General features: G+C 55.6%; 5 protein-coding genes across 5 annotated transcripts; 3 read left to right on the top strand and 2 right to left on the bottom strand.

Annotated features, from left to right (window-relative positions):
• Positions 1 to 1,280: 1,280 nt before the first annotated feature.
• Positions 1,281 to 4,572, bottom strand: J3D65DRAFT_19094 (WD40-repeat-containing domain protein). Its single transcript, XM_066794345.1, has 2 exons — positions 3,189 to 4,572; positions 1,281 to 3,141 (listed from the first exon to the last, which is right to left on the bottom strand). The coding sequence occupies exons 1-2, from the start codon at positions 4,216 to 4,218 to the stop codon at positions 1,349 to 1,351; spliced, it is 2,823 nt and encodes a 940-aa protein (XP_066659656.1). The 5' UTR covers positions 4,219 to 4,572; the 3' UTR covers positions 1,281 to 1,348.
• A 2,905-nt stretch (positions 4,573 to 7,477) lies between these two features.
• Positions 7,478 to 9,338, top strand: J3D65DRAFT_19005 (uncharacterized protein). The gene is made up of 5 exons (XM_066794344.1): positions 7,478 to 7,795; positions 8,016 to 8,149; positions 8,740 to 8,856; positions 8,928 to 9,215; positions 9,282 to 9,338. The coding sequence occupies exons 1-4, from the start codon at positions 7,536 to 7,538 to the stop codon at positions 9,107 to 9,109; spliced, it is 693 nt and encodes a 230-aa protein (XP_066659655.1). The 5' UTR covers positions 7,478 to 7,535; the 3' UTR covers positions 9,110 to 9,215; positions 9,282 to 9,338.
• Positions 9,339 to 9,501: 163 nt separating this feature from the next.
• J3D65DRAFT_663670 (G1/S-specific cyclin CLN2) lies at positions 9,502 to 10,820 on the top strand (the record flags this gene model as incomplete). Its single annotated transcript, XM_066802688.1, has 2 exons — positions 9,502 to 9,714; positions 9,774 to 10,820. 2 exons carry the CDS (start codon positions 9,502 to 9,504, stop codon positions 10,818 to 10,820), a joined length of 1,260 nt encoding a protein of 419 aa, XP_066659654.1.
• A 7,918-nt stretch (positions 10,821 to 18,738) lies between these two features.
• On the bottom strand, positions 18,739 to 20,993 carry J3D65DRAFT_18970 (fungal-specific transcription factor domain-containing protein). Its single transcript, XM_066794343.1, has 4 exons — positions 20,683 to 20,993; positions 20,269 to 20,621; positions 18,821 to 20,218; positions 18,739 to 18,777 (listed from the first exon to the last, which is right to left on the bottom strand). The coding sequence occupies exons 1-3, from the start codon at positions 20,784 to 20,786 to the stop codon at positions 19,017 to 19,019; spliced, it is 1,659 nt and encodes a 552-aa protein (XP_066659653.1). The 5' UTR covers positions 20,787 to 20,993; the 3' UTR covers positions 18,739 to 18,777; positions 18,821 to 19,016.
• Positions 20,994 to 21,114: 121 nt separating this feature from the next.
• Positions 21,115 to 22,887, top strand: J3D65DRAFT_609510 (pyridoxal phosphate-dependent transferase). The gene is made up of 2 exons (XM_066798697.1): positions 21,115 to 22,289; positions 22,349 to 22,887. The coding sequence occupies exons 1-2, from the start codon at positions 21,264 to 21,266 to the stop codon at positions 22,763 to 22,765; spliced, it is 1,443 nt and encodes a 480-aa protein (XP_066659652.1). The 5' UTR covers positions 21,115 to 21,263; the 3' UTR covers positions 22,766 to 22,887.
• Positions 22,888 to 22,906: the final 19 nt, after the last annotated feature.

Raw genomic sequence — 22,906 nt, 5'->3', positions numbered from 1 at the left:
TTCGCAGTGTCGGCGAGCTGCGCAAGCGTCGGTAGGGCAGAGCGACGAGCGTCGTCAGCGCCTGGCAGCGCAGCCAATGACGGCCGTCGTCAGCAGCGCAAGCTCGCCTCCAACGTCGCTGCCCAGAGAGGCCGACGCACTCCTTCCAATCTCACTTCACTCTCTGAGGTGCTCGGAGTACGCAGCGCCCGAATTGCGACATCCACGGGCGCTGCGCTTTTGACGATGCAAATGCCAGCGTCGACCATTTCCTCGTCTTCTTTGTCGCTGCTGCTTGTTCCCCTACCCGACGCTGGGCGCCCGTCCGCCCGCGGTCCAGGGCCTCTCTGCCCTGGGCTCTCGCTCTGGGGGGCCGCGCGTCAGCCTCGCAATTGCGCGTCGTTCCAAGGAGCCAGCGTCTGCTACTCCCCCACAAAGACTGACGCGTGCTATATAGAGCGACGCATCATCCGCATCCATCTGATGGCGACGACTGTGTTTGCTCGTCCCGCTCGCCGCTGCGCTGAACTCTGTGCCGCGCGCTGCGCCGCGCGCTGCGCTACACGCGGAAGGCCAGAAAAAAATAAAAATTGAAAAATGGACTCGACTCTGCCTGTGTGGCCGACCGTCGTGATCTCCGTCAGGTCAGGTCCCCACCTCACTCGTTCTTCTCCGACCACAAGCGGAAAAGGCCGCACTTTGTAAACTCTGCGCTAGCCCAGACCAACCACACGCTGCTTAGCTAAGGCCATCTCAATCACTGCTCCCCACAACGACGCGTCCATCCATGTCTTCTGCCTTGGCCCATTGACCGCCTGACCATTGGATACGTACAAACACCAAGGCCTCAATGTGGTCGGTCCGCCATCATGCTCTGCTTTGTCCTCGGGACACCCTTTTGCAGACCCTCGATTGGTCGCTTACGCGTCTCCTGCAATCGCAACCTGCCCGACAGCAAACACAACACCTGTCGTCCATCTCTCACCGGCTCAAAGTCGACTCGCGCCTCGGAGGCACGGATATGCCACGACGCTTGCTTGATTGCGACCCCGTACACGTACTGCACGCCAGCCCCCAAGTGATTGTTCAGTGGAGAAATCCAACTTTTCCTATGCGCCGAAAATGCTCACGATTCTATGCAGTACATCCATTGAAGCACATTCAACTTTTTGATCCCCATGTCTCAAAACTCCCGCTCCACTATGGCCGCTTCCTGACAGGGCTCCCTACTTAGATGCGACACAATGATGAAGTCATGGATGATGACGAGAGCCCGGCAACATCCCCACACTTCTCTTCAGATTGACCACGCGGACCACGCCCAAGATAGACGCCCTTTTTCCCGTGCGCTTGAGCTGCCATGATCTCCTCATCGTTCGTGGACGCCGACAAACTTGGGCGGCAGGTCCAGATCCCACGACGGCCTCTCCACGAGCACCACCTCGAGTGGCAGAGGAGCCGACGCTGGCGCGTCCGCCGCCTTTCCGCCCGCGCCAGTCTTGTCCGCGTCGGCATCGGCCCTGTCATCAGGGTGGCTGATGGCCACCAGGCCAAGAATCGGGCGGTACTTGAAAGTGTGCCAATGCGTACGCCGTTGCGGCCCGTTCTGGGCAGCATCGTCGACCTCGTCGCCATTCGTCTCCGAGACGCCTCGTCGCAGCGCAGCCAAGGCCGTCGTCGTCGAGTCGTCTTGCTGTTGCTCGGCTTCGTCCTCGGCCTCGCCATCCGCTGCCGTCGCCGGGCTACTGCGAGCCTTGTCCACGCTCACCCAAGACGACGCGTCGGCACCCGTAATCTTGCGGTACTTGCGTCCCGCACCTTCGAGCTCCCGTGCCGGCATCTTGCTGCCTGCGCCGCTGGTCTTTTTGCGAAGAGGATCCTCTTCCAGCCCTCGCTTGCGTTTCTTCATTGGTGTCTCCGCGTCGTCGTTTGTGGCACCATCGGCGACCTCTGCCGCCGGCCGCGCACACAAGTCGGCTGCGAGGTCGAACATGAAGACCCAGTTGCTGCCGTACAACCACAAACGTTGCCGCCTTTCATCATGAACGTCCCACAGGCACCCCATCGTCCTGTCTCGTACCCCCCTAAACTCGGACGGGAACTCGGAGGCTGGGTTCCTCCTTGACCAGTCTGTCAGTCGGCCTTGGAGCACGTCGAATTCGTAAATCTGGTGCTGCGCCGTTACGACCAGCAACCGACGATCGCCGCTTGGCAGCTTGTGCGAGTTGGCATGCGGGTTGCTCCTGGTGGGATGGACGGCAGGATTTCCGTTTGCCTGGCTTTCGGCATTGTCGCTTGGTCTGAAGGATAATACGAGGGCTGACGAATCCAGCTTCGGCAGCAAATGCCCCGCAGGGTTGCGAATCCAGTGTTGCCCGTAGAAAACTACTGGTCGGCTTTCGTCTTCATCACCGTCATCCTCGTCGTCAGACGAAGCGTTTCCAGCACCGTCAGTCTCGGGCCAATCGACCTCTGGAGCCGTCATGTCTTCGTTGCCTTCGACGACCCAGCTGTCGATACATCCGGAAATGTCGCTGACGACGAGCACGTCGTTCGTCATGGCGATGCGGGTGATTGTGCGGTCGTAAGAGCCCCAGTGTCCATTGAGTGAGTTCTGGTAGTCCACTTTGTTGTGCAACCTGTGGAGCTCGACGACGCGAGGGACAAGTTTCCACCTGCCGTCTTCCTCGTCCATCGCTAGGCGAGCAAGGCAAATTTCATTTTCATGCGTGACCATGGCCAGCCACTTGCCATTGGGGCTCAGTTGCACCAAACGTGCGCCCGTTCCTTCAGCCAACGGCGGGGTGCCGAGCTTGCGGACACGAAGACCCCTTTCGTTTTGGGCTTTCCGTGACGACAGCTGAAATACCTTGGCCCCGGCGGATGTGGACACAGCCAAGAGGCTTCCGTCCTCGGAGATGGATGCCGAATTGATGTTTTCCTCGCCCTTCAAGGCCAGGCGGGCGACGAGCTTGGGCGTCTCGCTGCTGACATCCCGCTTCTTCACACGCCAGATGCGCACCTCACGGTCCCACCAACTGACCAGGAGACGGGCGCGAGGGGCACTAATAACGGGCGGGGACTGCGGAAGTGCAGGCAAGGTGCGGCTGTGCTCGGTGTCGAATTCGCGGATGGGCACGATAATGGGATGAGTGTCGAGACCTGTCATAAACTTAGCATGAACCTTGAAGATGCGGCTTCGCCCTTACCTCCAGAAACCATGACACTCATCGACCTGCTCTCAAACGTCGCCATGGTCTTCACATCGTGGTCGTGGTACCGCCTGTGGGCGATCTTTGCCCACTTCCTGTTTCCGTGGTGGCTATTGGAAAGTGTGTACGCCACTGTACGCTTGTCCATGCCGCCGCTGAAGATGGTGTCGCCGTCCTTGCTCACTGCAATATCCAGGACGTCGGCTTCGTGTGCGGAAATGCGTTGCATTTGTGAAAAGTTCTTGCCGTCATAAAATCGAACCTCGCCGGTGGAGTCGCCAGCCACAATGTCGCCGTTGTTGAGGCACTTGACTGTCCAGACCAGGATCTCGCGCGGACCACCAAGTGAGGGAGCACCAAGGGTAATGTTCCTGAGCAGCGCCCCGTTTCTGGCATCAAACACTCTGATGGCACTGTCGGCGAACCCAGCAACCACCACATCCCGGTTCTGCCAGACGACGCTCAGGACTCGCGCTTTCCTTGCCGTCGGCCTGGTCAAAAATCTCGAGAATCTCAGATCGTCATCGGCGGTCGAAAGCAAGGCCAGCGTGCCATCTGCGCATCCCGCCACCAGATTCTGTCCTCGAAAGTCTCCCTCCCTGCTCTTTGAGTTCTTTTTCCACTTTGGTTGTGCAGCCAGGGACCAGACCTCGCTGTGATTGCCAGACGAGTGTCGCAGCGGCAGGCCGGTGGCGAGGTCCCACTCGGTAACGGTGCTCGAGTATCCGATGCTGAACAGGCGTAGACGGCCGTCGGTCACGTAGCCATTCTCGTCCTCCTCGTCTGGTTCCTGCGTCCATGCAAGGCCTTCGACACTCCGATCCTTTCCTCCGCTCAGCGTAGACTCATGCACCCATGTTCCGTTGTTGGGATTCCATATTTCAATGTTTCCGTTTGCACGACCAATGGCCAGCCTGAGGTTCCTGACTCCCTTGCCAACGAATTCTTTGGAGTGAGAGTATGAAAAGGCGAGGGCGTTGATGGCGGAGGGCGGGTACGGCACGAAGCGCGCGCGGTGGATTTCCATGGTTTTTGAGGATGCGCGACGATGATGTCGGTAGACGGTTCACAGGATGATGTCTGGGTTGGTGGGAATTCGGTGTGGTTGCGTCCTCAGAACATGGTGTTTTGGACGCGCTTGCGCAACAAAGTTCGCGACTGGCTGCGCAGGGAAAGATGATGTTCCCAAAAATTCTCTGGGTCCAAGCGCTTCGGCGATCGGCATGAGTTATTCCGAACACCCAAAAGTCGTGGCACAGACATTGACCTGATTGGCCCCTGTAGTCATAGTTTGGAGCGTGAATGCTCCGTAGTTGACGGCAAGCTATAAAGACGGCACCTGTTATTTGATCACTGGCTGTATTCAATACAAGAACTTCTTGTGAGTGCTCCTTTAACATTGCGATATCTCCCTTTCCGCCTCGGGCGCGCCACGACTTTCGCGATAGGCCTGGATTGGCGCTAGTCGTCTTAGCGAGGGCCAAGACCGCGCTTAAACCAACGTCATTCGTGCCCTCGCAACTCCTTTTACTCATCGCGCGAGCATCCCAGACAGCCGTGTCGCCGACTTCTACTTGTCGGGCTGCAGTATGAGTCCATGGTTGCCTCTGACGCAGCTTTGGGTTGGAGCAGAGTCTTTTAGTATGAAGTTTCACGGCGTTGCTCACGCTAGTTGCACCTTTGTCGGAGGCTTTGCTCACAACGTTTAGGAGCAATGACTGGAGGCATGTCCACGACTCATTGACGCTGTCGAGTCCGACCAACCATGCAACGACGCGACTTCAAGACTGCAAAACCGACCTGATATTGATTGCTTAAGCTTCGCGGGCGCAAAAGGATTCAGTGGCTCGGAAGCAACGGGTTGAAGCTCGTCTGAAACAAGGTGATCCCGTGCCCAATCCCGCTCGTCCCGCCGGAGATAGCACGCCTGGGCCGACTGCTCTTCTCAATACCGACCGACTCGACGGGCTCTTGCTGGGAACAGCGCCCTCATCGACCAGAAACGCGTCTCGTCGTCGTGCCAGCCGCTGTAGAGCTTCCCTCTTCGCGCCCAACGTGGTGGTAGAGGATGATGCTTGCTTCATTTAAATCCCGACAGCGGCCGCAAACCCTGAGTTGATCGCCATAATCCACGTCTAGATTCCGGCTCGCCGTCACCCGCAATCTTTGCGGCCTGGGCCAACGTCCAAGGATAGTGGCCGGTCTGCAAGACGCGTAGTAGACTCGAACATGGAGGCTCTCCCTGGCATGGAGCGATTGGGGCATTGATCAACGGTCGATAGCTGCGTGAGGCTGACTTGACGTGGGGCAAGATATCGAAATGGGAAATCAAGAGGCGGTGCGACGACGGTGTTGCGCGGCCTTGAATGCTGCCCAGGTTTGTTGCCGATTTTGTTCGAGACCGCTGAGGCCTATCGCTGGCGACGCAGTAGGGCAGTGAATTGAGGGCGCATGAAATTTCAGGTCATGGTGATGAGCCTCGGGACAGGGATGTCGGCCATGGCAGCCCGTTGGTAGTGAAACTGGCAGGGCTGACGGCACTCATAACTTGCACAGGAGTTGGGTCCTGGCGCAGTTGGTTTGGGTGGAAAAATCTTGGTCGACTCGGGCGCATGCTACCGGAGTGGTATGCGAAGGCAGAAGGCTAAAATGTCAGCGATGAGCAAGGCAGGCTGGAGTATTTGGTGGAGAATGAGTTGGGGGCTTGCCGCAACGGATGCGCCAAGGCAGAGATGATTGGCGGCGACGGCAGCCGCCCCGCGGACCCAAAAATTCTGGGGACGGAATTTGGGGGGGGAGGATATAAATATTCCAGTCACTGCACAAGTCCTAATCTTGCAAGAAATGGCAATTGACGATGGCTATTTTCGAGCAAAAGCATGGAGCATAAGACGGCGCGCAAAGACGCAGACGGACAGAGGCGCGATGGATTCGTCGCTCACGCGCTTGCGTCCAGCCACGTTCCGCAGCGCAAGAGATTCGGGCAAATTGAGCCACCAATGCTCGCAGGCGACGGCCCACGGGCAATGCAAGGCGGTACGGACAGTGGGTTTACAATAGTCGGTGCCGTTCAGGCCCACCAAGTCGAGCGGAGAATGACATGGTGGCGGGGATGAAAAGGCTGAATTCTGTCCACGTCGCTACAGGCTTGCCACGCTTGGCTGATCCAGCTAGACTGTTTCATGAAACAGGCAACATGCGAAGCTGGGCTGACGGCGGGTTTGCCTTCGAGAAGCGGATCAGGCGAGGGGCATCCATGGACGTTGTTGGAGCAGGCCGAAGGCAAGGTCAGGCTGCGCATGATGCAGTGGAGACGGACAGAAACGTGGACGTGTTGGTTGAGGAAAAAAATCTCTGCAGGCGGACGGCGGAGCGGAGCCTCTTGGGTTGAATCTTGTCGCCCGGGTCCCACTGGACCGGCGTGCCCGTCAGGTCAGCGTCACCGCTACAGCATGGTAGACGCGACTCACGGGCGAGCGAGATGAGGGCGACGCGTTTGGCAAAGAGGTTGCAGGCGGTTGATTATTGCGTGCAGTAGCAAGCTGTGGTGCTGCGGTGCTCAGGAGAAGCACAGCACAGCGCAGGCACAGGCACAGGCACAGGGCAGGTTGAGAGAGGCGAGGCTGTCGTCGAGTGGATGTGACATCAGCTGGATTTGCATCTTCAAGGCCACAGGCAGGCAAGGGCGGACTCTCGTGGGCGGAAGAGCTGCCGTTCAGGTCGACTCACCGCACCGATCTGCAAGCACACGTTTCCAGGGCATCATGGCAGCGTCTTCTGCTGAAACCCTCGCCAAAATAAAATCTCATGTGACACGAGCGGCACCCATGCCATGCCATGACGACTTGTAGAGCAACACACCTCACAGACAGGAACCAAACCAAGGGCAGGCAGGCAGGCAGGCGGAATGACTGGGACGGGGACTGGGACGGGGACAGCGCACACGTTATGGCTATGGCTATGCCTGTTGCGGGCTGCCGTGTCGAAACCCGCGTCCTCCCTGCGGCGGCTCGCGGCTCGCACAGGGTTCCCTCAGCCTGGCAATTCACAATTGGGCAACGAGAAATCAGCATGGGTGGTGGCGATACGGTGAGTGAGAAAGCTGGATGGACCGTGAGCCTTGGAGCGGAGATTGGGCGCTTTGGCTCGCTGGCTGGCGCTGGCGCTGGCGCTGGCTCGGTGAGGAGCGCTCGCTCTCGTCAATTGTCCACTGCAGTCGAGTGCAACGCAAGCAGCTGCGCGATACAGGCACGGTACATACACAGATGCGCAGTGGCACGTCTCGACTGGCTGGCATTTTTGGCTGCATGCGGACGAGCCCTTCTGAGCGTCGCGGAAAAGCAAATGGCCATGGCCAGTGGCGCTGGCGGCCGCTTGTGCCCTGCGGGGATTGGCTGTCGGCGGGCGAGCAAGGAACCGCCTATGGCCAACTCTGCATCCGGTCTGCTCTTCTTCTACCCTGAAGCATCCGTCTCTGCTTCGTCCACTCCAGACCTCAACACCTCACCTCTCCCCCCCTCCCCCCTTCTCCTTCCCCCCTTCGCCTTCGAGCCGTCATTCACCCGTCGGCTCTTCAGCGGCCAAAGTTCTGGTCAACGGGGTACGTACGTGCACCATTCCCTCCCTCCAGCCCCATAAGACCAAACATCATCCGTCTCTTCTGTCCCGACCCTCTACTCTGCCCCTCCACCCCATCCGGCAACACCACCACCAGCCCAGCTTCCTTCGAGATCCTCCCACCTCCCGTCCTCGTCCTCGTCCTCGTCCTCCGCTCCTGCGACACTCTCTCCGCTGCGTCCTCCTAACACCGCCACGCACCCGCAGAGCCGGACCTCATCGTCGACACCGATCCGCCTCAACTCCCTCCTCCCTCTCGCGCCTCATCCGGACTGAGGTCACCCCGCCTGCGTGCCTCTTACTCTGTACTGCTTGTCGTGTGCGCGTGCGTTCGTGCAACGGTAAGTCCATGGCCTTCTTTTTTTACCCGCTGTTCTGCCATGCCTCGGATCTCCCCTTTCGCCGACGACCACGACGACTTTTGCGTCTTCTCGAACCACCGCCGCCTTCGACCGACGTGCTCTGGACCGGAACATTCGTATGCTGTGCAAGACAATTGTTTGCCCCACGGCCGGCTGCACGTGGTTCGCAGTGGCCAAGCTGCTGCCTCCACGTCAAGAGTGGGCGGTCGTGCCTGAAGACACTGGCCCTCGAGCGCTGCGGAATTCTTCCAAGCCTGGGCAGTCTTCGACTTGTAATCTCTCGGTCCAAGACATGCTCGGTTTTGAAGGGCAAGAATTTCTTGAGGGTGGCGCGTTGAATCCCTTTATCCGTGTTCCTGGCTTAAAGTCTTGGGTCTTGTCTCGGTCACTCCTGCATTCCGCTTGGTCCAAGAACCAGGAGTACCGGATTGCTTCTAGTCTCACCGTCAAAGCTCTCCAAGACGAGGATTCGCAATTCCTCGGCCGGCCAATTTTGTCCTTCACGCGTCCGACACGATCACCCATCCACACCAAGAGAACAATGTCGCTGACTGTGCAGCCCCCCGCAGGACTTCGCTCGACCCTACCCCTCTCGCCTGTCTTGCTTTGTGGCTCACGCCCTACAAGACAACTCTCTCCCTCCTCGGCATCGACTGCTGGTAGGAGGATCCCAGGGCATCCGCGCTGTAAGTGGCGTCTTTGTGTCCGGTCAAAAAAAAAAAAAAAATATCACAAGCTGAATGATGTATCTCACTAGCTCAGAACTCGTGGCTCAACGGGAATTTCCCACATTCCCCAGACTCCTTGACGAGCGACCCAGATCTCCACCCTTCGGCGGACTCGTTAATTCGTGCTCTGCCTCCTGAAAACCATCCCCCCTGTGGCGAGCTTGGCCCTTTCAAAGACAAAGATCGATCGCCTAGTCATTCCGGCAACTGAATGCTACTTGCAAGGGGCATCATCCTTCCTCGGCCTTTCGACATCGCGTCTTCATTTCTTTCAGCAGTATTTACTCTTCACTCATTCTAATACTTTAATCCAAGAGGTGCGGATGTCACTCCCTTCACTTTACATAATTTCTCGCTTAACTAACTTGTTCCCGTTACAGCAGGCGTCGTGTGAAGACGCCCCATCTCCGTCTGCCAACACCCCGCACGGACTTTGGGTCTCTCCGCCTCTCCACCAACTAATTTCACTCTCTCACGCCACTTCAACGGTAGTCACTCTCTGACAGCAGTCCAACTTTCCCTTTTCACACCTTTCGTCTTCCAGGAGAACAGACATCCATTCCTTCAACCAACCTCGACAGCAAACTCGATACTTCAGCAACAATGGCGTACCAACCCCAGCAACAACGGTACGGAAACTGCGACAGCTACTTTGTGGAGATGGAGGATGAGGGTCTTTACGCATTGAGGCAAGAGCAAAGGGAACGTGCTCGTGCGATGGCCAGGATGCAACAGCGGGCCTTGGCGGAAGAGCTTTCAAAGATGACGGCCGAGGAATACCAAGAGGACATTTTGGACCACATGGAACGCATGGAGGTATATCGTCTCGCTCCCCATGAGCGAGTGCAGTTGGCTAACAATTCATCCCATTGCAGGCCGACACGATGCCCGACGTCAATTCGATCGACATTCAAACCGAGATCCAGTGGTTCATGAGGCCCTACCTCCTCGACTTCCTCGTCGAAGCCCACGCTGCTTTTCAGCTCCTCCCCGAGACCTTGTTCCTGGCTGTAAACCTTTTGGATCGCTACTGCTCGCGCCGTGTAGTCTACAAGCGCCACTACCAACTTGTCGGCTGCGCCGCTCTCCTCATTGCTGCAAAGTATGGCGACCGCAAGGAGCGTGTTCCCACTGTGAGAGAACTCAAGTCAATGTGCTGTTCGCTTTACGACGACGAAATGTTCACCCAGATGGAATGGCACGTCCTCCAGACGTTGAACTGGGTCATTGGCCACCCCACCGTCGACTCTTTTCTCCAGATTGCTCTGAACGAGAACCAGTACGACGCCGAGGTCGAGCACATGACTTGGTACATTTGCGAGATTGCCCTCTTCCACAAGGAGTTTGTTTCGATCCGCCCCTCGATCCTCGCCCGGTCAGCCTTGGCTCTTGCCAGGTGTGTCCTCAGTCGCTCGCAGGCTCGCCAATCGGACTGGGCCAGCTCATACGACTCCGTCGTTGTGCTTAACCTGTCCAACCACCTCTACCAGCCCTCGCAGGTTCTTTCCAGGAAGTACGCCTCTGTACATTTGTCGTGCGTCTCCACCACCGTCGAGGAGTTCCTCCAGCGTCAGGCACAAATTGCCCGTCGCAACATCACGCCCCCGACCCCCGTTCTTGAGAACCAAAAGGCCGACAGCGACAACTTCCCCTCCACACCACAAAAGAACCATTATGACGCCGTCATGCAGCATGGATGCCTCACCCCACCCATCACCCCTGACAACGAGTTTGGAAACGGCAACGGCAAAGGAGTAGTATTGCCGAGGCTCTACCCGGTCACTCCCACCTCGGCGCCCCAACAACCTCAACAGCAGAATGCGCAGCAATTCAGCTATCAGCAACAGCCGAGCACGCAGCAATTTAGCTACCAGCAACAGCAGTTCCTCCAGCCGCGCTCGGCTACCGGCACTGGCATTTAGATGCTGCGTGACAAGGTGAATGGCACAGTGGATTCAAGTCGAAAGCCGTCCATGGCTAGCAAATTTCTCGCAGATTCTCTTCTTGTATCAAACATGCTGTACGAGCGTCATAGCGTTGCTTTCTACCACCTGCATCGAGAGCGTCATTTGATTTTAGCGACCAAATTTGAGCACATCCCCCCTTTCTTTTCTCTCCGCATTTCCCTTTTTTCACTATGTAGTAAGACCGCCAACACAGAGCCGTGATGCTGGGAGGGCCTGGACCGTGGAGTGAGCCAGGATCCGAAACTGTCCAGAAGGGCAACTGTTCAACTGTCAATCCGATTGGTCCCTGACTGCCTGTAGTCTTGGACCCGCTGTGGATGGTTTGAACTTGGGGACTCGTTATCGTCGACATTGGGATTATGAAAAGCCGAACCGAGAGTCGCCTGAATTTGCAAAAGAGACGGAGCTCGTCGATGTCCTTTTTTGTTCCCCGCTGTTTCTTTTGTATAAGAGCCAAAACTGATTGATCGCAATCCTCCCCATCGTCGGTGGGCGTAGAGATACCCTTCTTGTTAAGTCGACCATTTTGTTTTCCGTTTTTTCCTTTTGTCTTTCCTCCCTGCCGCCTCATGCTGCCACACCACATGCACAATGGTTGACCAGGATCTGTACCGTTGGGGAGAGGAAGAAGATCAATTGCTCGCAAGGTCCTTGGGAAAAGCATGTGGCTATTTTGTCTTGTTTTGTGTGTTTATCCTCGTGGGACAGCACCAGCACCACTACCCTTTACTACGAGATTGTGACAGCACCCCCATCACCACCCATGGGAATCTTTTTTTGTTTTATTCTTTTTCTTTATACATGCACACAGACAGTTTGGTACACACTGAATGGAATGGGAGGAGGGACTTTTCTTTTCCCCTTAGCGATACTCGTCATCATCACAAGCTACCTCTACTACCACCGCATCACCCACCCACGCACAAAGATGCGAAGCTATCATCTGCCCATCTACAGCAGTAGCAACATGGGTACCTAGCTAGCTCAGATGCAAGAAAAGCACAAAAAAATCGAAAGCTGTCACACAAAGCTTGGTCCTCTCAAATTTGTGCCCAATGACGGACCAACCAGCTCCTGCATGAAGAAAAATCAAGAGGAAAGCTTCATCTAACGCGACGCGCTCTCCAGCGACAACAAAGCACGCGTCTGGCTTTGAATGTTTCACGTCGTTTGTCGTGATGGTTTTCTGGGCTTGGTGTGGTTTCTCATCCGTTGCATGTGGTTGGGCTGAGGTCATGACATATGACATGGCGACCGCACAAACTTTTTACCCCTTTTTCTCAAACTTTTCCCCCCATTCTTTTCTTGTGCTTGGATGGACCGGCCAGCGTCAGTCTGTTGCGGGAGAAGATGGCTATTCTTGAAGTGGCGTATATCTACCCAACCAGAAATGCATAATGAGTCTATCAAGGCAAGACGCGACGCGACGCGACGCTTGCGCCGACGCGCCTGCCGTAGTGCAAAAGACAAATGGTCTGGCCGACATACTGATTGCCTGACTCTCGACGGTCGGCTGTGAAGTCAGTCGAGTCGAGTTGAGAAGGAAAGCCAAGGCAAACCCGGGCACGCAGATGGCCAAGGCAGGCAGGCAGGCAGGGGTCGCTCGCTCGCTCCACCATGTACACTCGCAACATGTCGCCCTTTGTCGGTGCTTGCCTGCCTGCCTGCCTGCATGCCTGAATGTGTCTCTGGGCACTACTAGGACTCGAATCTGGACTCGCACCGGGTTCCCGCGCCGTTGCGCACCCAGCCAGCGCCGCCGCTAGCCAACGGCTACCCTAGACCGCTGCCAGACTCACGAGAAGGCTTCGAGCAGCTTTCTAGGGGGGCACCGCCGTGTGTTTCGGGAAGCCTGTTCCACGGCCCTCCGGCTCCGGGTGAGGCGTCTGTCGCGTTGGTAGCGCGTTTCTAGTGGTAGGCAGCAGCAAGCAGGGCAGTGGGAGAGTGATTGTCTTGCACGTCTGTCGTGATACACACTCTGGGCACCGTTGGGCGTGCGTGGGCGCGTGAGCGCGTGGATTTTTGCTCTGGTCTAAATGTTGATCTAACTGTAAACCCTGGGTAGGTTGCCGTGATTTTTTTCCATTCGGGCGTTTGGGCGGTAGGATTGGCGACCTTCTGTCAAGCTCATACAGGAATCATCGAGTCTTTCAGGGACCTCTTGTGAGAGATGTACGTGGGTAGTTGGGTAGTCCTGCGTGTGACGAGTAGCTGGTGGCATTACGTCTATACATATCGTGGGTTCAATTTTCCATGCAAGTGCGGACGGACGGACCGACGGCTTTACATGGGGGGAAGTGCATGGTCAAGGAAGATAGTTGCACAGCTCGATCATGCATTGGCCAGGAAAGCTGGGTGGGAAGATTCAGCAAAACGAGAGGCTAGCGGAGGTGCACAAACTATGTCGCTCTGCTTTCTCAGTCATGGCTGCACGTTCTGATTTTTGCCTCTATCAATCACCGCTGCCAGGTACCTACCGTGGCATGACCTCACACGACTTGACCTCGCCGTGTCCTATTTCCGTGTGTGTCGCCTCAGCAGCGGCATCAGCCGCATACCTTGTCCACCCACCCGTCGCGCTGCTTTGCTCTCCTTCTCGTCTGTTTGCCCTGCCATGCTTCGCCATGCCAATGCCGTGCCCTTTGCCAACCGTTTGCCACGGCGCCTGGACTGGACAGGGGTGGGAGAAAAACTACCAAACAACCACCTGTCGCACAAGGCACGCAGGCACGCACGCCTACCTGCATGCGCCCGCCTAGCCTGCTCGTCGTCGCGCATGTGCATGACGCCCTGCCTGCCCGGCTCCCATGGGGAGACCGGCCCGGCGTCGCCTCGTCGTCCGCCGGTCCACAGTTCTTTTTTGCATGCTTTGGAGGTGCGCGCTTGCAATCGCTGTGCACATGGTTGATCGCAACGGCGGCGGTGCGCGCGGACGACGTGGAGACTGGGGTTCGCCGTCTAGGAATGGCGTGGATGGAGGGGTAATCGAGTGAAGTGTGTGGTGTAGGGGAAATTTCATGACATCAATGTCTCTGGTGCAGGGGGTGAGGAGCATCCGGCAGGGGTGCGTGCGCTCATCAACATCATCTCCCCATGCGTTTGATTTTCGCGGAAGGGCGTTCCACTGCCGCCATGGATCTTCAGCAGTCGGCTTGACACTGTCGATTGTTTCAATGCCAACCTCCATCACGCCAGCAGGGCCGTCGTCACGCGTCGACGCGACATTTTAGACTCCTGGGCCTGAATTGGCTTGGCTGTGGAGATGGATGGTGGGGTTGGACCGCAGGTGAATGATGGACAGGGATGTGGACCGCCGGCGGGAATGGAGCATCATGGACAGAAAGATGGGGATGGTGGAAATGGCATGCCTATTTTCCACTTCCGGCCCAGCAATGCCTGTCGGTCTACTCGTCCACTTTCCCTGTGTCCTGGTACGGGCGGGCAGTGCAGCAACGTGCAGTGTGTGCCCGCTCGGCCGCGCGCCCGGCGCTGCATCCTTGGGCCCCCGTCATGAGCCTTGTCGGGGCAGTCAAAGCAGCCTCAGTAGGGCGTGCTTGGGCAGGGCGGCGGCGCGTTATGCTTGCTGCGGGTACTTAAATGGTGACGGGTACGTATCGCCGTGAGCGGGAGGGCGAACGAGGCGAAGCGAGGCGCATTGGTTGTTCACCCGAACCGTGTTTAGCAGCGGGCACGCGAGCAGTTCTGCGGTTTCAGCTTCAGCTGGCTGTCAACTGCGGCAGGCTCGTTACCGCTGGCGGGCTGAACCGAACCGTACCGTCCATCGTGTTGTGTCGACAATAAGCGTGGTGGTGTCATCATTTGCACCCACCCTGCACACTCGTCAGAGGCGATGAAAAGGATCCCTCGTGCAGGCGTGACGGTCCGTTTGTCAAGGTTTCTTTGGTCCGCTCATCCGTCGGTCGTCTGCTCATCCATTTCCACCGTAAGCCGAAACTGTTTCACCCGTAGTCATTGAGACCGTCTGTAGGTCATGAAATGTGGATGATCAATGTGCTCAAAGGGCGCTTGAGGCTCAAGACATGGTTCAAGGTTGGCAATGCGGTGGACAGCGTTGTAAGCTCAAATCATCTTGGCAAGACTGTAACGTCCAGGATCTAATGAGCTGGCAGTTCTGAAGAGCTGCGCCCAAAAGTGCGCTCTTTGATAAAGTGATTTCTCTCCGGAGAAGTTCAAACATAGCTCACTGCTGACAGCTCTTTGGAGCACAGTCAGGAGATTACATTTAAGGAAAAAGTTGATTGCCGGAAAGGAAGACTTCACACCTTAAAGGACTGACTGATTTGATGCGCAGAAGAGGCGAGTATTCAGGTTTCATTGATGCATGGGAATGAGATTGGTCCATCTGTGTCCATGCGACAACTGGAGTCGAGTTTCGTGGCCTCTTAACCTGAACTCGAGGCGTGGTATGCAGAGGGCAGAGCATTGAACGACGGCGTCTTCTCCTTTACACTTGACTGCGCAGATTCCTCGAAATGTGACATGGAAAGATTGCGGAGCAACTTCCGTTCGCGCACCATGATTCTACGCTTGGAATTCTCCTCGGATTTCGTTCGCGTTCGGCTCTTGCTGGGTTGAAAACCCCCCTTGCGCGCTTAGACACTTCGGCGGTGTTCGACTACAACAAAAGCTAGCTCGGAACGGATGTCATCGAAAAATGCTCTTGTCGCTGCATGTGAGTTGAAAATGCTGGCCGAGGGTCCACAGGGTCGAAAGTGTGTTCGAGAGTATGACTATTCGCTGCGCTCAAGATGTTGTAACATTCGCGCTTGGAGCAGAGGATCAGCCAGGCAAGGGTCTAGAAAAGCAGAAGACTCCCTCTTGATTCTCAACGCTCTCCCCTAATCTAATTTGCAATCAAAGAGAATATTCCGGTGAGTCCTTACAGATAAAGGCCATGGCCTTGAAGTAGTGACAACCTTTGTGTAGATGCAGGATTGTCGTTTCGTCACATCCGTATTGTTTCGGGAATGAATGCTCCTTGAGCTCCAATAGATTCAGCTGGTTTTAAGGTCTCCTACGAGGTGCTCCGAGATGGAAGCAGACGAGGGCGGGTTTTCTCGTCCGTATTCTCGCACGATCAGTGAGTGACACAGCGCCCTGATCTAAGCTTTTGGGTCGTTCTTTTCGCATACGCATGTGCTTAGAGAGCTCCTTCAGCTTTGGTCCTGATGGACTTTTCTATCTGTGCTCTATCCAAACTCTCCACAGACGGAAATTGAATTTATCGGCGCTTTTGACGATGAGGAATGACAAACCGCCAAGCCCAAAGGGGAAATGGTAGAGCTGTGATCACTCAACAGCAATAAAACAATTCGTATGCTCTCGTGTAAACGTCATTAAAAGAGCCAGGATTCGACCACCTTCGACAAGGATAGCGCGAGTCTCGTGCGGCAACTGTCGCCGGACTCGATGCGGCTAGAAGCCGCATCTCTTTCTCTCAAACTCGGGACGCTCCGCACTAAGGGGTCACCTCCTGACGGGATCGTACAGGAACGTACATGCGAAATCTGTCCCCAACTCCACGGCGACCTCAGATAAGGTTGACAAGGCTGCTGCAGAACCATGTTGGAGGCTCGTGAGCTGCAGGTCGTAAGTGTTGCAGCTTTATAAGACGTGGAGATAGCCATGATGTTCAGACCCCAAAATAGCAACGGCCGTGAGTGAGTGCGATGCACTGCGATATCTGATGTCGACCCGTGCATTCTGTCGCTTACACCCGTCATCCCAACCTTAATACCCAAGCAAGCTCGGCCGGCGGCGCCCAAGCTGGACAAGGCGCAGCAGCTGTTGACAAGACTCAGTGGCGCGAGAGGTACAGCGTTGATTTGCTCGCGAGGCGCGCGAAAAAGGTTGTTCCAATCAGTAAGAGCAAACATGGCTGACGCCGTGGGCCGCCGATTGGGCTATTTGCTGTGAAGGTTGCACCAGTCAAACCACATATTACGCACGCTTGGCCAGCACACTTCCACGTCCGTCTTGTCTCTCTTGTGCCTCGGTGCAGACGCAGCTGCGTAAGCCGTTTGCTAAATATGAAAATCTGACCGTTTGAACTGCAGTCGCACGACAGGTTGAAAGCGCTGCTAGCATGTTCAGGAGTAGAGAGAATAGGCTTGGCAGAAAGTAGCTGCAGTAGTGCCCTCCGCCGGCCAGGGAAGGTCCTGGTGGGATAGTTAAGTGGCAGCGCAAACCACACGAACGGCAGGTAGGGATGCAGTTTCAATAGCTGTGTGAAACAAACCGTGGACCACTCTCCCTGAAACCTTAACACGCGGATCAGCCAAGTACTTAGAACTGCGTGGTGGACATACCGATCATGTGCCATTCGTCTCTTTCCCTCTTCCGCCCAACAACCGCCTTCAAAAGAGTCGTTGTCACAGTTGTCCCGATCTATCAACTCGCTCCATCACCGTGCGAATCCTCGACCGCAACACGATGTCATTCCACAAAGACGTCTTCTCTCCGACCGCATCGCCAGCCATGAGCCCCACAGGACCGCTCTCGCCAAGGCCGTTCCGGCTGCGACTCGACACCGGCAAGCCACCACTGCGAGCCCAAAGCCCGATGGATCCCGAGGTGGAACATTTTGTGTACGCGGAGCCTTTGTCCACGCCAAGAAGCCGATTGGCAGCGAACATCCGCCTTGGTCTGCAGATGCTTATCTGCTCATGTCTCTTCGTCATTGTCATCGCGCTGCTGATGTGGTGTGCGTGGGAGCTCATCATGCCGAAACGACGCCTGCCGTGAGGAGAATTGGTGCGAGAGCACCTTTGAAAACGTGAGGGCTCCGACTGGACCGGCGACTGGACCGGAAAGGTCATGTCAGACCTCGGTGGTTGGTGCTGCTCTGGGCTCTTGTTGACATGCAGGTTGGTACCTCTACATCCAAGTGGCTACGCTACCACTCGATCGAGCTGGCGTACTGATACATGCTTTAGTGCGGCTTAAAGGCCGCTTTCGCCACTACTCCGCGAGGCATCGGGCTTGTCCTGGTGATTCTGAGAGCTTCCGAGTCACTCTGCCCGGAAGCTCCACACACCCATTGGAGTTGCCAGGAGCATCGAGTGCACCCTTGCCTGGGCATTTGAAGAGCGGTTTTCTCTACCCTCCAAAAAATCTGCCCACTGGACACCCTTCCGCCACAATCGACCGACGCGATGCCAAAATGGGGTTTCGAAACCGTTTGGAGGATACGGGAGAATCGGAGCGCGCCTGTCGAATGCTTCCACTGCTTTACGGCATCTGAAGTATGTTGCAGTTTCGGGTGCAACCCAACAGAAGGCTCTTGAAGTTCGGCTGTCAAAAAGTCGAAGACTTTGCGACAGCCTTTCGCGATTCGATCTTCCGTGTGTTTTGCTGGGGATCGCGTCTCTCGGTTCCAGTTTCCGCTTCCTCTGCCACAAACTGTTTGCTGTGCCTGTGCAAGAGGGGCATCAGAATCGAATGTGCATCTGTTCAGGCATCCGGACCACCGTCTCTTCTCCAGAATTGCGGCCCTTTTCCCCCGCTGTTCTGCCAGATTGGTATTTTATCGCACGACAGATCTGCACGCCTGCATTTTTTGGCAGCATCGATGCTGGTTTTCCTTGGGAGAAGCCTGGCACTGTATTTAGGCGTTGATTGGGCTTGCTGGATTCTGAGACTGTGTCGCAGTTCACATTGGCGCGGGCGTCATAGCGAATGACGAATGCTGCTTCCTGTCCAGATGGGAGTCGAGTTGTTTGTAGGCGGCGGCTTCATTAAATCAAGTCTCCGCGTGCTTCTTGAATTGTCGTGTATGTAATCCGCAGGAATCGAATGGCCACGAAACACGTGGTTTCGACTGTCGCGGGCATTTGAGACACGGAACCTTGAACGATTCACAACCATTCAATACCGTCGTTCTGAGTGAAAGCTAGCGAAATCAATCAGAGACCAGAGTAATCATCTTGTCTTACCTAACAGATTTGCAATCGCCCATGGAACAAACCTCGCAACCGCCACCGCCGCCGCCAGAACACCAATTGCTCCAAATGAAACAGCGCGGTGGTATTCCCATTACGATTGACCGACCGAGACCTCATTGTCAACGCCAATCGAAAAACACAATCAACTTTTTACACGAAAGTTCATGTCGACTTGAGTCCAATTGAGTCAAGTCAAAGATAGTTTCCATTTCCTCCGCGCGAGAACATCCAACCAGTCGATCCTCTTCTGTCCCGCGCTGAACTTTGCACCCGAGCGCAAGCGCCATAGCTCGTCCAGTACGGCAAGTGATACTTCGACATTGTGAAAGTGACGGTAGTGCAGGACGTCCTGTAGCCGTTGGCGAATGGCGCGGATGTATTCGGCGTTGTCCGTTTCTCCACCGGCCATGAAGAGAGGAAAGAGAATGGTCGTTTCTGGCAGACAGCGGATCGGCATTTTTTCGACGTTTTCGATAATCGCTTTTACTGGTGTCTCAATCTTCCGATCGAGCGTCGGCGTCAGGTCAGGCAAATGTTGCCGGAGAACACGGTAGAGATGAATGAGAGCGGCGTTCCGGTACGCTTCGGCCATGGCAACGAGGTGAATATCCTGACAATCTGGTGGAGTCCATTCCTGCAGTTCCGTCTCCAAAAGATAGGCTCGCGTTGAGAAATCAGAGTTGGATACATGGTAAGAATCGTGGTCCTCTCTTGGTACAGTCTCGATGTCCATGTTCTCAGCAATTTGTTCAGCCACTTGGTCCACTTCATCCAGAGAGTGCGGGCTGGCGGAAGACTCTGGAGAAGATGACTTGGGAGTGGGAGTACAGGTGACTGAGGCGGTCGAATCCATCATGTCGGCATTGAGGACGCTAATCTCGGAGATCAAATAAATGAGCTTGGAACCCAGTCCAAAATAAGTGTCGACGACGTCGTCGGTGTCTCCTTTCCAGTAATACCCGGGAATCAGAGGCCGGCAGTTCAGAGCCACAGCCGCCAGAACATCATGGTAAGCAAAGTTGCGCTTCAGCCAGCGTCCCTCAAAGGTATTGAAAGCCGCGCCTAAGTCCTGGGCGTTGATCTGGTCTTGGCCGAATGGAGATGTCGAGCTGGAGCGCATGATCTGGGAAGCGCCAAGAAGATGCTGGTACCACTTTGATGTGTCACCGATGACTGATTCCATGGAACATAGGACCAGACAGCAGGATAGGTCCAGTTCGGAATCGCGGTTTGGGGAGGCCAAAGAGGTCGATAGTGAGTTAAGCGCAGTGCATCGACTCTGCAATGCGAGAATCTCATAGGATTTGTCGCGCATTGACAGATGCGATGAAGAGTGGGCGATGATGGCGTTGAGCAACAGCTGTGACTCTGTGGCCATGGGAAAGAAGACTGTCATTCGTTAGCGAGGTACAACGCCAGCGGCTTGTATAGCTTTCTACCAGAAGCAAAGCAATTGTTTTCAAGAGTACTGGTAAGAAGGGTGGACAAGGTCTGAAGATAGTAGCGCAACAAGACTCTTCGGTTCGTTGCCGGAGTGCTGTCACCGGCTGTGCCAGGCCATGCCGCCACAGGGTCTAGTGAAAGGATTGGAGCTGCCCAATTGCCTGCAGGCAGAGTCAAGATGGTGGAGGAAGAAGTGGGCAAAATAGTCTTGTCGCTGTGCTTGATCAAGCTACCCGTAGCACAAGGCACAGCCGGGCTACCTGTTTGTCGAGGCTCCTCGCGGACGCACTCAAAGTTGAGACGTCGGCAATGGTCACAAATGGGATAACCACCATCGCACTTTTTCTTCCTGCGCATGGAGTCAGCCAAATTTGGAAGACTGTGACGCAGACAGCTAAGCAAGCACGCACCGACGACGACAGGTGACACATCCGGTGCGCTCTCTGGTCGTCCCCGTTCTCTTCCTAATACGCCTCTTGTCCGTGGACGGATCGGCATCTGGAACGGCGGTCATATTCTTCCCTTTACATACTGGGCGCGGCCAGCTAGCCGCGGGGTCCCGCGTGAATCAACACCGCTCTGTGGGTACACAGCGTTTCGCCAGGGGCGTTGGCAGGATCCAGGGTGCCAATGAGAGAACAAAAACACGCGGTCAAGGGATAATCTGCTCGTTTGAAAAGGAAGATCTTGGTGGGCGTCAAGGGCGGAGAGCTGAAGTTGCGGAGCGGTCGCCAGCCCCGTCAAGCCATTTTGCCCCGGCTCATACCGTGACTAAGCATGATAAGCCGGCACTTCCTTGGCCTGTGATTCGCTGTCTCTCCGTCTCCGCACACCAACCTCCACCATGACCCTCAGGGCTCGAGTCTAAAGATGGGGGAATACATGGGGCCGCTATTTAGCGTCTCGAGCTGTTGTAGTTACTCCTGAGTCGAACTGCCTTGCCTGTCTTCGCCCCGGATTCTCTCTCGCGTCGTTCGGCGAACTTTTCAAAATGATATCTCGATCTCTTCGTACATTTCGTTTCCGCCCGCTGCACCGCCTTGGTGACAGGCCAAGACGTTCTTCTACTCTGGCAATTGATGACTACGTCGCAAACAGCCACATCCTTCACAGGGCTCTCAATCACCGACCTGTCGAGATCGTTTCTGGTTCTGGCATCTCCTTCACCCTTTCCGATGGCAGGACCATGATTGATGCTTCCAGTGGCCCTGCAGTGTCTTGTCTGGGTCACCATAGGCCCGAGGTAGCCCAAGCTGTCGCGGACCAGATCAACAGCATTGGATACGTGTACAGCGTTGGATACACCTCGAAACCAGCAGAAGAGCTTGCAAGCATGCTCCTGCGTGACAGACCAGGCGGTTTGTCCAAGGCCATGTTTTTCGGATCTGGAAGTGAAGCAACTGATGGCGCCGTGAAGCTGGTAACTCAATACTGGAAAGAAAAGGGTCAGCCACAGCGAAAGAATGTCATTGGAAGAATGCAGAGTTATCACGGAAACACCATTGGCGCTCTCTGCGTATCCGGACACCAATCGAGGCGGGAAATGTATTCGGACTGGATGAGCACCAATGTCTCTTTTGTTGACCCATGCTATTCTTACCGAGCCAAGCCAGAAGGCTGGACTGACGAACAATACCTGAATCACCTCGTGGCCCAGCTCGACGCTGAATTTCAGAGATTGGGGCCAGACACAGTCTCTGCCTTCATTGCTGAAACCATCCCTGGGACTACTCTTGGATGCGTTCCCGCATTGCCTGGTTACTTCAAAGCTGTTCGGGAGCTTTGTGACAAGTACGGGGCTCTCCTGATGCTCGACGAAATAATATGCGGCATGGGTAAGACCGGCACCATGCACGCGTGGGAACAAGAGGAGGGTTTCCGAGGACCAGATTTGCAAACTATCGGCAAAACGTTGGGAGGTGGTTTTGTTCCCCTGTCTGCTGTGTTGGTACACGAAAAGGTCTTTGATGCACTGGCCAAAGGTAGCAAGTCGCTTTTCCACGGTCATACTTTCCAGGTAAGAAGACGCAAACCGGCTTTGGGCTCGATGCGATTGTGACTGAAATTTCTCCCCAGGCTCACCCGACGGCCTGCGCCGCAGCCATTGAAGTCCAGAATATCATCAAACGAGAAAATCTTGTCGAAAACTGCCGGCGGATGGGAGCCGTACTAGAAAAGCTGATGCAGACCGAGATTCTTCCTCTTCCGTTGGTGGGCGATGTTCGTGGACGTGGCCTGTACTGGGGTGCAGAGTTCATTCTGGACAAGAAGACCAAGAAGCCCTTCCCGGTCAAGGACAACTTTACAGGAAAGGTCCTCAGCGCGTCTCTAGACAGAGGTCTCAACCTCTTGGGGAATCTTGGCAAATGCGGTCCAATTGATGTGGAACATGTGATGATTGCGCCGCCGTACATCGTCACCGAGGAGGAATTGGTGAAGTTGGTTCAACTGCTCAAGGAGGCCATCATCAAGGCTAGCGAGCCGTACCTGTGAGGTGAGGAGATGGGGTGGAAATGTACATTAAGGGATGCTGAGGTTGAGGAACGAGGCATTATAAATCGTGGCACGTTTGTGGTGGCTCGCCGATGTGGCGGTGCAGTCGAGTGGCTTGGGCGACAATTCTTTGCAGTTGCG

The sequence above is a fragment of the Phyllosticta citribraziliensis genome (genome assembly GCF_038025025.1).
Source record: "Phyllosticta citribraziliensis strain CPC 17464 chromosome Unknown J3D65scaffold_1, whole genome shotgun sequence".
Classification (NCBI taxonomy): domain Eukaryota; kingdom Fungi; phylum Ascomycota; class Dothideomycetes; order Botryosphaeriales; family Phyllostictaceae; genus Phyllosticta; species Phyllosticta citribraziliensis.
Note: the sequence above shows the minus strand (reverse complement) of the source record. Positions and strands in the feature narration are given on the sequence as shown.

Coding starts and splice junctions, on each gene's coding strand:
- J3D65DRAFT_19094 (XM_066794345.1), bottom strand. CDS start 4,218: ATGGAAATCCACCGCGCGCGCTTCGTGCCGTACCCGCCCTCCGCCATC. Junction 3,142..3,188: donor GAGTGTCATGGTTTCTGGAG/GTAAGGGCGAAG, acceptor AGTTTATGACAG/GTCTCGACACTCATCCCATT.
- J3D65DRAFT_19005 (XM_066794344.1), top strand. CDS start 7,536: ATGGCCATGGCCAGTGGCGCTGGCGGCCGCTTGTGCCCTGCGGGGATT. Junction 7,796..8,015: donor AGTTCTGGTCAACGGGGTAC/GTACGTGCACCA, acceptor ACGCACCCGCAG/AGCCGGACCTCATCGTCGAC. Junction 8,150..8,739: donor GCGCGTGCGTTCGTGCAACG/GTAAGTCCATGG, acceptor AGCCCCCCGCAG/GACTTCGCTCGACCCTACCC.
- J3D65DRAFT_18970 (XM_066794343.1), bottom strand. CDS start 20,786: ATGACCGCCGTTCCAGATGCCGATCCGTCCACGGACAAGAGGCGTATT. Junction 20,622..20,682: donor TGTGTCACCTGTCGTCGTCG/GTGCGTGCTTGC, acceptor CTCCATGCGCAG/GAAGAAAAAGTGCGATGGTG. Junction 20,219..20,268: donor AAACAATTGCTTTGCTTCTG/GTAGAAAGCTAT, acceptor AACGAATGACAG/TCTTCTTTCCCATGGCCACA.
- J3D65DRAFT_609510 (XM_066798697.1), top strand. CDS start 21,264: ATGATATCTCGATCTCTTCGTACATTTCGTTTCCGCCCGCTGCACCGC. Junction 22,290..22,348: donor TCCACGGTCATACTTTCCAG/GTAAGAAGACGC, acceptor ATTTCTCCCCAG/GCTCACCCGACGGCCTGCGC.